We start from the raw sequence: 11,894 nt of genomic DNA, 5'->3' as shown, positions 1-11,894 counted from the left end.
AGGAGAAGCAGCATTCAGTTTCTATGCACCACAAATTTGGAACAAGCTTCCAGAAAACTGCAAAACAGCTGAAACACTGAGTGCCTTTAAATCTCGACTAAAAACCCACCTAAGTTGTATTTGAAACGTAATCAATTACGAATTTAATGACAGCTCTTAACTTAATGTAATGTTTTGATTGTTGATTCTATGTTGCATGACTCTGTGTTTTCATGTTTTTATTATGTAAAGCACTTTGAAATGCCTTGCTGCTGAAATATGCTGTACAAATAAAATTGGATTGATTGATTGATGACCTAGAAGCTAATATAAAAATACCTACAAATTATAAAAAGGACTCAAATCGAATATAAATGACTGTACCTCATCTATACAGACTAGTAGAATTATTTCAAAGTGATTTTGAGTCAACAGGTCACATGACCTGGAAGCTATTGAATAAAAACCCTCAATTTTGACGAAAAAAATTAATAAAAAATGGAAAATGGCTCAAAATGGAAAACAAATGTCTGTGCCTCATCTATAGGGACTAGTAGAATTATTTCAAAGTGATATTGAGTCATTAGGTCACATGACCTGGAAGCTATTGAATAAAAGCCCTCAATTTTGACGAACAAAATTAATAAAAAATGGAAAATGGCTCAAAATGGAAAACAAATGTCTGTGCCTCATCTATAGGGACTAGTATAATTATTTAAAAGTGATTCTGAGTCATTAGGTCAAATGACCTGGAAGCTATTGAAGAAAACATTATATTATTTAATGTTAAAATTATTGAAAATATTGTATATGACTTTAAAATTTTATAGATGCTATTTTGGCTCATGTAAAAGCATGAATTAGCACTGACAATTAGTTAGTTGTTTACAATTCAAGGCATTTATTAACATTTAAATAAATGTTAATAAATGACAGGAATGTTTGGTTCGGTAATTTGTTGATAGTCCCTAAGTGAACCTTCGGGCGCTGCGGCCGGGAGCAGTAGAGAACCGCTGGCCGACAGTAGCATTCATAAATCGGATCAACTTTCAGCTAAACTTCGGTTACTCCTCTGTGCTCGGGCCGGGAACGGTGGAGAACCGCTGGCTGACATTAGCGTTCATAAATCGGATCAACCTTGAGCTAAACGCCGCTTACTCCCCGGAGCTCGAATATCGAATATCCAACTTGAAACTAACTTCACTGCGGTGAAGCGGTAGCTAATCTACCACAGCAATTATTTATTAATAAAACATTAAGCCTAAAACGTACTACAACAGACTGAATATTCTGTTCTGTGTGCAAAATTCTTGAATGTTTTTTGGTGTTATATCTTAAAACATGAAGTGGCATTTTTGTCAGTTGCTATGGCAACGAGTCTGCGTAGCTTGGCGAAATACAGATCACTTTGCTGTGGATCATACATAGCACGAAATTAATACCTACATTTTTAAGTTTCACTGAGTTAATGCGTCTATGGATGACATGTAAAAGATTAGTCTTTTTGCCCCCCAGCGTTGTATGCATACGCGAAATTTCCGTAGGTCCAATAATATGCATGGTGTCTAAGTCATAAGTCAGTGCCTCACCAGCAAAGAACCTCACCGCACGTCACTGGTTAGGTCGTATTTGAATCGGATACGTATCGGATACAGGTCGCATTACGTCAAAAAAATCGGAATTGGGTCACTTCAGGCTGCAGTGTGAACGCACCCTTGGAGCCTTGGACCAAACCTAGCAGTAATTCAATTATTTTGCATCAAAATGTGCCTTTTTTAAACATATTGTATCTGAGGAAACCCCCCTATAGCTTTTGACATACAAACTTCAGAATCACTGAGTACAATGCCGAGGCATTGAAGATCAAAAGTTATCAAAATCTTTTTTGTACATCAAAGCATGTGGGTGTGGCCAACCCTCAAAATCTGACCATTCCTCATGAACACCAAGGTGCAATAACTTCCACATACAAGGTCACAGCTGCATCAGACTTTCTCTTTCTCATTACAGACTAGCCCTTGTCACATTCACATGGTCAAGTGGTGACATCACTTTAGCCCTGCCCGATTCAATCAGAAAGTCACCTGTTTTTTGTTTTTTTTGTTTGTTTTGTTTTTGTTTGTTTTCTGCTGGATGTCTTAATTTTACTCTTTGATTCATATAGGTTTAAACATTTTGCCAAGTAACATAGAATAACTTGATGATGAAATCTCTCAACACTGGCTGATAACAGAACAGTGTGAGTGTAAGTGAATGGCAAATTTCAATCCTTCACTGTTTGCATACATTTGGCTCTAAATCACTGATTTGCACCAAACTGCATATGTATGACCTTTGTTAGCCACTAAAGAGACCAATAGTGTATTGAAATTTGACTCCAGGGTGCCCCTTAGATTATTCCAGCAGTTATATCTCCCTGATACAATACCTGGTCTGCTCCAAATTTTTTGTGCATCATCATGGAGCACAGCTTCAAACATTGTCAGAGTATGTTAATGACATCACTAAAGCCACACTAAAACACTGAAGATTATTGGGTCTCTTACCCTGCTTCACCCTGTCTGTGACATAAGATTGAAACTATCCACAAACTGTTGATAACCACATATGACGCATATCAAACCCTACAAGAAGTCCTCACTAATCCTGTGCCTCAAAACAGAAAGTGACTCCTTTCTGGGAGGTCAGGTTTTGGCCAAACTTTTAAGATATGCTGCTGGACTCACATTGAACTGGACTGGAAGCTATTTGGAAGATTTGACAAATGAACTGCCTAGTGGACAGTTGCAGGAACAGCGTGATAGCATTGAGAATGGTGTTAGGTGGCGGTGTTGAAGTTTGTTTGATTTTTATGGATGTAATAGCATGTTAATGTGGAAAAGCACTGATATTCAATATAGTTGACTAGGATTAAATATTGTTTGCAACTAAAAATACAGGGAATTTAAACTGGCAGATAACTGCCAGTTTAAATTCCAGTTTAAGACTTAGTAAAACTCTGATTTCATTAGCAAATCTAGAATAGGAATTTCTGGATGAATTACGTCAGAATATTGTCACCTGGACAGATCATTTCAGTTTTTTCTGTATATGTATAAAGCATCAGTTAGAGGAGTTCAGATCAGAGAGGAGCATCATTTCTAATGCTGCTTGTCACTTCTTCTACTTTCAGAGTCCAGCAAAGAGCAGTTTGCTTCCACCAACATTGCTGATGAGCTGGTGCATCTTTTCCAGAAACAGACAGAGCATGAGAAGAAGGAGATGATCTTTGAAGTTCTGGCTCCGCTCGCTGAAAATGGTAAAGTTCCAGAGTTTATGTTGAAAATCCTAAAAAGTCACATTCTAATATAATAACCAGAGTGTGTTGTCCTGGTCTTAGAAAGGAACCACTTACTGCACAGCTAATAATCACGTCTCGGTGTGAGTCAGGCTTCCCAAACTCTGCACAGCTCACAGACACCTCCTGCTTTTTCCCAACGTGTCTGAGAGCGTGTTTGAACAGCAGAGAGTTCATCTTAGCAAGTGTTCCCACGCCAACAGTCTCCACGACAACGATCTACCTATCTGTACTTAAGAGGCACCTGTCTGCCCCTGCTTCTGTTTTTCATACTGTGTGCTGTTCATTAAGTTCTGCAGGAGCAAACAAGAGTCAGTTGTGTGGATAATGAAACCGGATAACACTGGATGGGTCAGACTGTAGGTGATTTAGTGGAGCATGAGTGTTTGATCCATCTTTTTCTCCTACATCACATATTTAGTAGAAGGCAGCAAAGTGGAAGAAGATGGATGGATGGATGGATGGAAGGATGAATAAATAAGGGACACCCACCACAGCCCGTGTCTTCCTACTCTTATGGGGCTGGATGGCCGCTGCAGTGATAGACATTATTTTATGGCCCTGTTTTTTTTTTTTTTTTTTTTTTTAAGTGATCCATAGAAAAATTGTTTGTAGAGATGAGTTAGTTTATTTACTTATACAAATAAGGAGTTAGGTTTGTAGGCTGGTACTAGGCCAAGTTTACCACGGGGGCCAGGGTAGTCTGTGTTTTTTCAGGGGGACACTTAAAACAGAATTAAAGAAAAACAGAGCAATAGTTTTTCATTTGTTTAAGTGAGCCAAAGAGCCACTTGTGTCTAGAGGTTGCAGATCCATGATCTAGCAAATGGAAAGTGTGATCCTATCTCAATACAGCAGCTAAAAGTGCAACACTATAATTTTTAATTCATTGTTAAAGTAAAATTGTGAAGGTTAAAAAAATCCACCGACTATTAACAGAAGGCATTTGTTGCACACCCCCACAAAGGTTTTGAACCTGCCTTTTTAACTAGCCCTTCCTTTGCGCTCTTAGCCGTGCTGCTTCCCGCTTTCTCTGTTTTGATGTCAACCGGTTACATCAACAACAAACATTACTGTGGTTAGCTGGTAGACTGCAGATCTCTATCATAGGCCAAATTTCTGTTGTTTCTACTAGGGCTGAAACGATTCCTCGAGTGATTTGAGTACCTCGATTATTAAAATTCCTTGTGGAAAATTGTTCTGCCTCGAAGCCTTGTTAAATTTATGTTTTATTATTTAGCGCACCGTGTTCCAGCCGGGTCGTTATTTGCATTCCACAGAGCTCTCACTTCCGCCTGAGTTGACGAAAGCGAAGTGTTAGCAGCATAATGTCCAATTTTCAAGTTCAGCCTGGGAGGATTTTACTGATTCATGATTATGTCTGGGTTTTTGTCGTTTTTCGGGACCAATAAACATCCTTAAAATGATGAGAGCAATGCTTGGTGTATGGCAGCTTTTCTCCTCCCGGAGCTGCTGGTTCAGAGCGAACAGCAGAAACGAGCATGGCGGGACTATTTATACAGGTGAGGAGATAGACCGAACCCTGCGGGCAGCTGTGCTTTAGATGCGTAACCTGAAAATGCCGGAAAATAAATTTCATATCATCCCAGTCGCAACAAATGGGTGCCAAAGCGCATTGTGATGTTACATACCTGGTATATGCGTTTCTGTGTGTGACGAACAAAGGTGTCAAATCCTGTTGCTAACATAAATACAAATAGGGTTGCCACCTTTCAGAAATTAAAATAAGGGACGCCCACCACGGCACGTCGCCCTATTCTCATGGGGTGGGATGGCCGCTGCAGTGATAGACAATATTTTATGGTAGTGTTTTTTGTTTTTAAAATGTGATCCATAGAGCAATCGTTTATGCATAGAGTACCCCAAAATTGTACAGATAAGAGTAGCACACCTTAAACATGTTTAATTAAGCAAGTGTAAAATGTATTTGGTAAACTGCTCAAGTACTGAGTAACTGATCATAACACATAATTTAATAATCAAAATGTGTCCTCAGGCAGGGCTCCAAAAGTATAAAAGTTATGTGAAAATTCTGGTATAGATATAAATATAAAGAGTATTACTAAAATATTTATACAAATGAGTCAGATTTGGAGGCTGGTTCTAGATCAAATTTACCATGGGGGCCAGTGTTGTCAGTGTTTTTTCATGGGGACAATTAAAAAAGAATGAAACAAAAAGAACAAAGAAAAAAAAAACAGAGCAATATTTCATCATTTGATATATCAAGTGAGCCAAAGAGCCACTTGTGTCTCCAGAGATCCAAGTTGCAGATCCCTGGCAGATGGAAAGAGCGATCCTATTTTGATACAGCAGCTAAAAGTGCAGCACTATGATTTTAAATCCATTGTTAAAATAAAATTGTGAAGGTTAAAAAAATCCACCTCTGAATATTAAAGAGATTTATTTAGCATCATTCCTTCTATACCCATTTTGGCCCCCATCTAGAACCGCTCCGGCAGCAGGTCTATGTCTGACATTAATAATACATTATATGACCACTGAACAGTAAATTAATAGAAGATGTCAACATTTCTTAATAAAGCAAACAGAAAGCTCTAACAAACCTTTTAAAGTAGGAAATATTTATGTAGTTAGTATTAATCTCTTAGTATGATTTGTTCTTTAAATGGCCATTTGTACTTTCGGCTGATACGACTATACATTAAATAACGAAATAATTGATTATTTAATAATCAAATCATAACAGTCGACTTAAATGACAATAAGAAACTTAATCATTAAAAAAAATTTTCTTTACCATATCAGCCTCAGGAGTTGATTGAGGGATGAAGAGACTCTGATGTCTGGTTCTTTGGGTTCTAACGGGTCTACAGCTCCTGTCCTGATCCATTCTGTCTGACATCATGCAGTGATGAACACATTTGTTTTAATGGACTGTATCAGTGGCGTATCTAGCTCAGTTTTAGGGGTGCTTATGCGCCCCTAAAACTGTACCTCAGCACCCCTGAATAAGATTCCCACCCCCTCCATAAAATACCATTAAATGCCACGTCCCGTATTGATACAGACGGTTATGTCTATTGGACATAACCGTCTGATAGACATGCCTGTCACACACATATCAGCACTATAATGACCAAAATAAAACATAGGATATATTAAGGTCAGATAAATTCTCGTGGTGGGAGCTAAAGAACCCCCAGAACACTATGCAGACGCTACGGACCGCGGTTGCCTAGATACGGACACTACACAGCTGCGCCATCAACCCACGTCTTTTTAAATTACCACCCGATACTCCACCGTCCTTACAAGCAAAAACTCTTGGAGAAATACAGACGTGAGTGAAAAGACGCACATCCCAGGCTGAACAATGTCAGTGAAGATGGATAGTGTATCTATCGATGAAGTGTCCGTCGTGGCACACTGTGCTGCTGTATGATATGGGACAGAAATGGATCAGGAGAAGAATACTGCAGACCCGTCAGAACTAAAGAGCTAGACACCAGCGTCTCTTCATCCCTCAATCATCTCCTGAGGCTGATATGATACAGAACATTTTATTATTGATTCGGATTCTTCTTGAGCTTTTAGTAGACTGTTGTGGTTTGATTATTTGCTTAGGATGTTGTGTTTGGATGATTTAATATATAATAGCATTAGCCAAAATAATATAAATGCCCATATAAAGAACAAATCATGCTAATAGATTAATAGTACATACATAAATATTTCCTACAGTAAAAACGTTTGTTGTTTCTGTATGTTTTATTCAGAAATGTTGATATATTTTAAGAATTCGGGGTTCATTGGTCATTTTATGCATTATTTCTCTATTATTTTATTAATGTGGTTTACCAGTTTGGATAATCTGACTTCTTATCAATGAAGAAAAAAACATGCTAAGCAAAAATACACCAGACAGACCTGAAGCCTAGGGGCGGTCCTAAACGGGGGCTAATGGGGTAATTATACTAAATATATTTTGTTAACATTTAGTGGTAGATTTTTTTTTTTACCTTCACAATTTTACTTTAACAATTAATTAAAAATTATACTCTTAGCTGCTGTATTGAGATAGGATCACATTTTCCATTTGCTAGATCAGGATCTGCAACCTGAATCTCTGTAGACACAAGTGGCTCTTTGCCTCACTTAACATATCAAATGATGAAATATTGCTGGTAAGTTTGGTGTAGTAAGTAAGACCATTATGAATATATATTTTTAACCAGATATGAGGGGCCAGACTTGCATCATCAGCAGCTTTATTCAGATGACAATTTGTAATCCAAAATATTATGCTTAGTGATTTTTTCCAATGGGCAATTTTAAGTGGCAATGTAGTATTTAATTTAGAATTATTTTTGTTATATTTATGAATGGAAATTGTGTACAGCATAGGCTTTATTTATTTGAAGATTACTTTTTAGTTGTTCAGTACAAAATGTATGTGTTCAAAATATTTGGATCAATAATGGGTTAGTCTGATCCTGGTCTTTAGCCTTGTTAAAGGCTAAGGACCTCTTGTTCCTTTGTTTTGAAGTTTGATTAGTGACTGTTGTGTTGTTTTGTTATTAACCTCTCTGGAGTCACTTAAATAAGGTAAAACTAAAGAACAGTACAAAATGTCAAGCTGTTTCTTTGAGAACAGAAAGGTGTTTGGTACTGAAACTATGATAGACTCACTTCATGAACTGTGAACTGAAATATTAAAACCCTGACTCATAATTTCTACTTTTCCATAGATGGAAGTACATTCTTGTTTAAAGAAAAAAGGCCAACAGCCACATAACATTCAGATAAAAATCAGGTTGATGCAATTTCTACATACGATTTTCAAATAAATTCCAGGTTAATGACAAATGGAGAACTAGTCATTAACCTGAACTTCTACCTTGATAATAAACTGGTTTTAGGTTTATTAATTGTATGCAATTAATAAAATGTTCTTCAAATGAAATGCATAGTTTTGAGTAGATTTTATTTTAATTTCCGGGGCAGCAGACCCCACTAGGACTGTGTAACTCCACAGCTGCTTGTGTCTCATTAATGTTAGCAGATGTTCACAGGTATGATGTAGTCTGATTCTGTTTCACATATTTACAGCTCTGGAAAAAATGATCAGTTCTCTGATTTTACTCTTTATAGGTACATGTTTAAGTAAAATGAACATTGTTGAACTACTGACATGTCTCTGAAATTCCAAGCAAAAATTTAGTATTTATTTTCAGAAAATGAGAAATGGTCAAATTAACAAAACAGATGCAATGCTTTCAGACCTCAAATAATGCAAAACCAACACACAAAAAACCAACACAAGTTTACATTCATTTAGAAACAACTAAACTAAGGTTTTAACTCGGGAAGAGTTCAGACATCAATATTTGGTGGAATAACCAGGAGGTTTTCAATGGGGTTCAGTGCAATGGGCTCTTCATTTTTTCCAGAGCTGTATATAGTTCTTAACAGTTTTAGTTGGACAAAACTATTTAATTTCATTTGTGAATGTATGTAAATATGCAGTGAAATTTAGAAAAATACACCAACAAATATCTTCATTTGGGTCTTAGCCCTGTTGGGGGCTAAGCACCCCTTAAGGTAAGATCCTAGAATCGCTCCTGGAGTGTATTCATCCTCACTAACATGTTCAGCCTGGGATTTGAGTCTTTCCTCTCATGTTTGTATCTATACGAGAGGTTTTGGTTCTGAGGACGGTGGAGTACCGGGTTGAGGACGTTTTAAAAAGACCTGGATTGTTAGCAGCTCACCGCAGCTATGTAGTGACCGTCTCTAGGCAACTACAACAGCATCTGTCCGTAGCTTTCTTGGGGATCCTATTTACATCCCGCCATGACAGTTTAGCTGACTTTAATATATTCTGTGTTTTATTTTGGTCATTATTCCAATTAGTCTTGATATGTGTGTGATAGGCGTGTTTATTGGACATTTATAGAAATATGGAACAAATCGCATCCCGTATCGAGCCGATACGGGACGCAACATTTAAAGCCAAATACGGGACAATTCCATATTTTAAGGGACAGGTGGCATCTCTAAACACAAACGATATAAATGGTTGGGCAAGGTGAGAGTTAATCTATTAAACTGACAGAAATACATAAACCAAAAGCTGGAGTATAGACATTTTTTTAATAATAGCCTGCTCACAAATAGGCAGGCTATTTGTGAGCATAATAAAGAGCCTGCCTCTTTATTATTACATTGAATATAATTTCAGATTTTTGTATGACTTTTCTTCAGGTTAACTTAGAAAGTGAGCTATTATTGTTACAAGTTAACTTTCTAAACTACAGAAAAGTAATTGTTAGGGAAGCTCAAATGTGAAAAATTGGACTGATATTGATATGTGATAGTAATACTGCTGTTATGTTAGATTTACCAATGTTTTATCTTGTCCTTTTTTAATCCGAATACCCGATTAATCGTAAGAATAATCAATAGATTACTCGATTACTAAAATATTCGTTTGTACTTCCGATTATGGCAGCCATGTGAAAGGACACGTTTTCACCGCTTTGCTGTTCTTGTCAAAGAATTTCTTTAAAATCTCTTCCTTTCAAAACGAACTAAACGGCTAGTGAGCGCGGGTGGTCGGAATAATGCCTAAAGCGGCAAAAGCATCCCACAAAGTAAGTGAAAAAGCAAAACAGCATAAACTAACGGATTACTATCTTCGAGCTGAAATGCAGAAAGCTAATGCACAGTATCAGTATCTTTTTGAAAAGATTTTGGGTCCTTTCATTAATTTTCTTAAAGACTTAGCTTTGTCAGAGGGCTTGTTTGAGTTTTGATTTGAGGGAACCTGCAGCGTGACATGCTGAATAGATGCACACAGTTATATCTAACCTGATTGTAATTTGCTTGAATACCCTGTTTTTGAGAAGCTGTTTTTGTTTCTATGTCTAGTTTTTTTCTTCTTTCTTTCTTTGTTTTTCATTTCTCTAATATGAGAAAGAATAATTACTGGCATGTAATAACTACAAAGAAAACTTGTTCAAATAGTTACATGATTGTATTTCCAAAGTGGAAAATCTCAATAAAAATATTTTGGTAAAAAAAAAAAAAAATATTCGCTGACAACAGCCCTCGTTTCTACCCTATACTGTATATTTCCTGCATTCCTACAAAATAGGATTTGAATTGGAGTTTGCGTTTAGCATTAGCTTCTGCTAAATAGTGTGTTGGTTTATCAGTTTAGCATGAGCTCCTGATAAATATTATGTTGGTGTAGCAATTTAGTGTTACTAACGTTTATAATTAGTGCTGTAGGGTTAGCACAACTAACTTTGTAGTTCCCACCACTGATAATAGCATTTTTCTATCTGGGTAAATTCCCCAGGCTTGACAAATAAGTTAATTGTAAAATAAAATAAAGGTTTTTTTCTGATAGTAAAACAACCCAAAGCTTCCCGTTATATGCTGAAATCTCCATGATGTGGCTGTTGCAGTCATCAGCTGACATGCCTCAGTTTCCTCTCCAGAAACTTCTAACACCATTTTTGCTTCCTCTGCATTCATTCTTAAACATCTCACTGATGCAAAACATTTCTGAACTCCATCAGTGCAGATGGTTGGCGTTTATCTATGGGGAGGTTTGATTGGCAAAAAGATTGGTTTTTAGTCCATCCAATTTGATATACATTCACCGATCATTACCTTTCTTCAGCATTATTACCACCTTAAGATAGCATGAATTAGCTTCTGTTTCAGGGTTTATCAGTTCCTTTAGTTACTAACCTTAACCAAGAAAAGCAGATTTATTCATGATTGTTTTTCCAATATTGTTAGAGGTAAAAAAAAAAAAAAAAATTCACGTGTCTACTTACTTCATTATATGTGCGCTGTTCTTATGTTAACTGTAGGAGCATCCAGGGATTAGTTACCATGACCACCAGATTAAACAGTGTAATTAGTATAACCCCCAGAGAGGTCTCTGTTCTGATACTGCTGTATTTTATTGATGCTCTAAATGTTTTTATTGAGTTTTTCCCGTAGTAAAAATACAATTATGATTATTGTAAAATATTTTGAGCTTTCAATAGATTTTGCCTATTAAAAAGGTTTATGATTAATTTTTAATCTGGGGATTGTGGACTACTTGTATTGTTTAAAAATCTACATTAATGCAGTCTGGTGCAGTTGTTCCATTTCGTTGTCCTTCTCCTCTGCCTAGATGTTATAAAACTGCAGCTGGTAGAGGCAGGCCTAGTGGAGTGTCTCCTGGAGGTGGTGGCTCAGACTGTGGACGGTGAGCGGGAGGAAGACATTGCCCAGCTCAAGACTGCCTCAGACCTCATGGTCCTTCTGCTACTCGGGGGTAAGCTCTGCTCAGGGTACATCAATACGTACAGTGCCTTGGAACTCTGTCTCATTTTGTATGAATGGATGGAGGTTTCCATCACAGGGTTTCCCCCAGAAAACTTGCTAAGCCCGGTGGTCGGGGTGCCGAGGCAGTCCACCGTGTTTTTGTATAGAGATGTGCCGATCAGGTTTTTTCCTGCCGATTCCGATCACCCATGAGGGCCAGTCACGGCCGATCACCGATACCGATCACATAATTATTGTTTTT

The 11,894-nt window shown here is 37.3% G+C and overlaps 1 protein-coding gene across 1 annotated transcript in view; it reads left to right on the top strand.

The window, feature by feature from the left end:
• Positions 1-11,894, top strand: part of rap1gds1 (RAP1, GTP-GDP dissociation stimulator 1) — a gene marked incomplete at its 5' end in the record, with an annotated part of 55,610 nt that overhangs the window by 16,126 nt on the left and 27,590 nt on the right. Inside the window, 2 exons of the mRNA XM_015021820.1 lie at positions 3,152-3,277; positions 11,499-11,642. Of these exons, the coding sequence (XP_014877306.1) occupies positions 3,152-3,277; positions 11,499-11,642 (270 nt within the window). The remainder of the gene's footprint in view (positions 1-3,151; positions 3,278-11,498; positions 11,643-11,894) is intronic.

The sequence above is a fragment of the Poecilia latipinna genome, unplaced genomic scaffold, assembly GCF_001443285.1.
Source record: "Poecilia latipinna isolate Pla-1442-1.1 unplaced genomic scaffold, P_latipinna-1.0 Scaffold2872, whole genome shotgun sequence".
Taxonomy (NCBI): Eukaryota; Metazoa; Chordata; class Actinopteri; order Cyprinodontiformes; family Poeciliidae; genus Poecilia; species Poecilia latipinna.
Note: the sequence above shows the minus strand (reverse complement) of the source record. Positions and strands in the feature narration are given on the sequence as shown.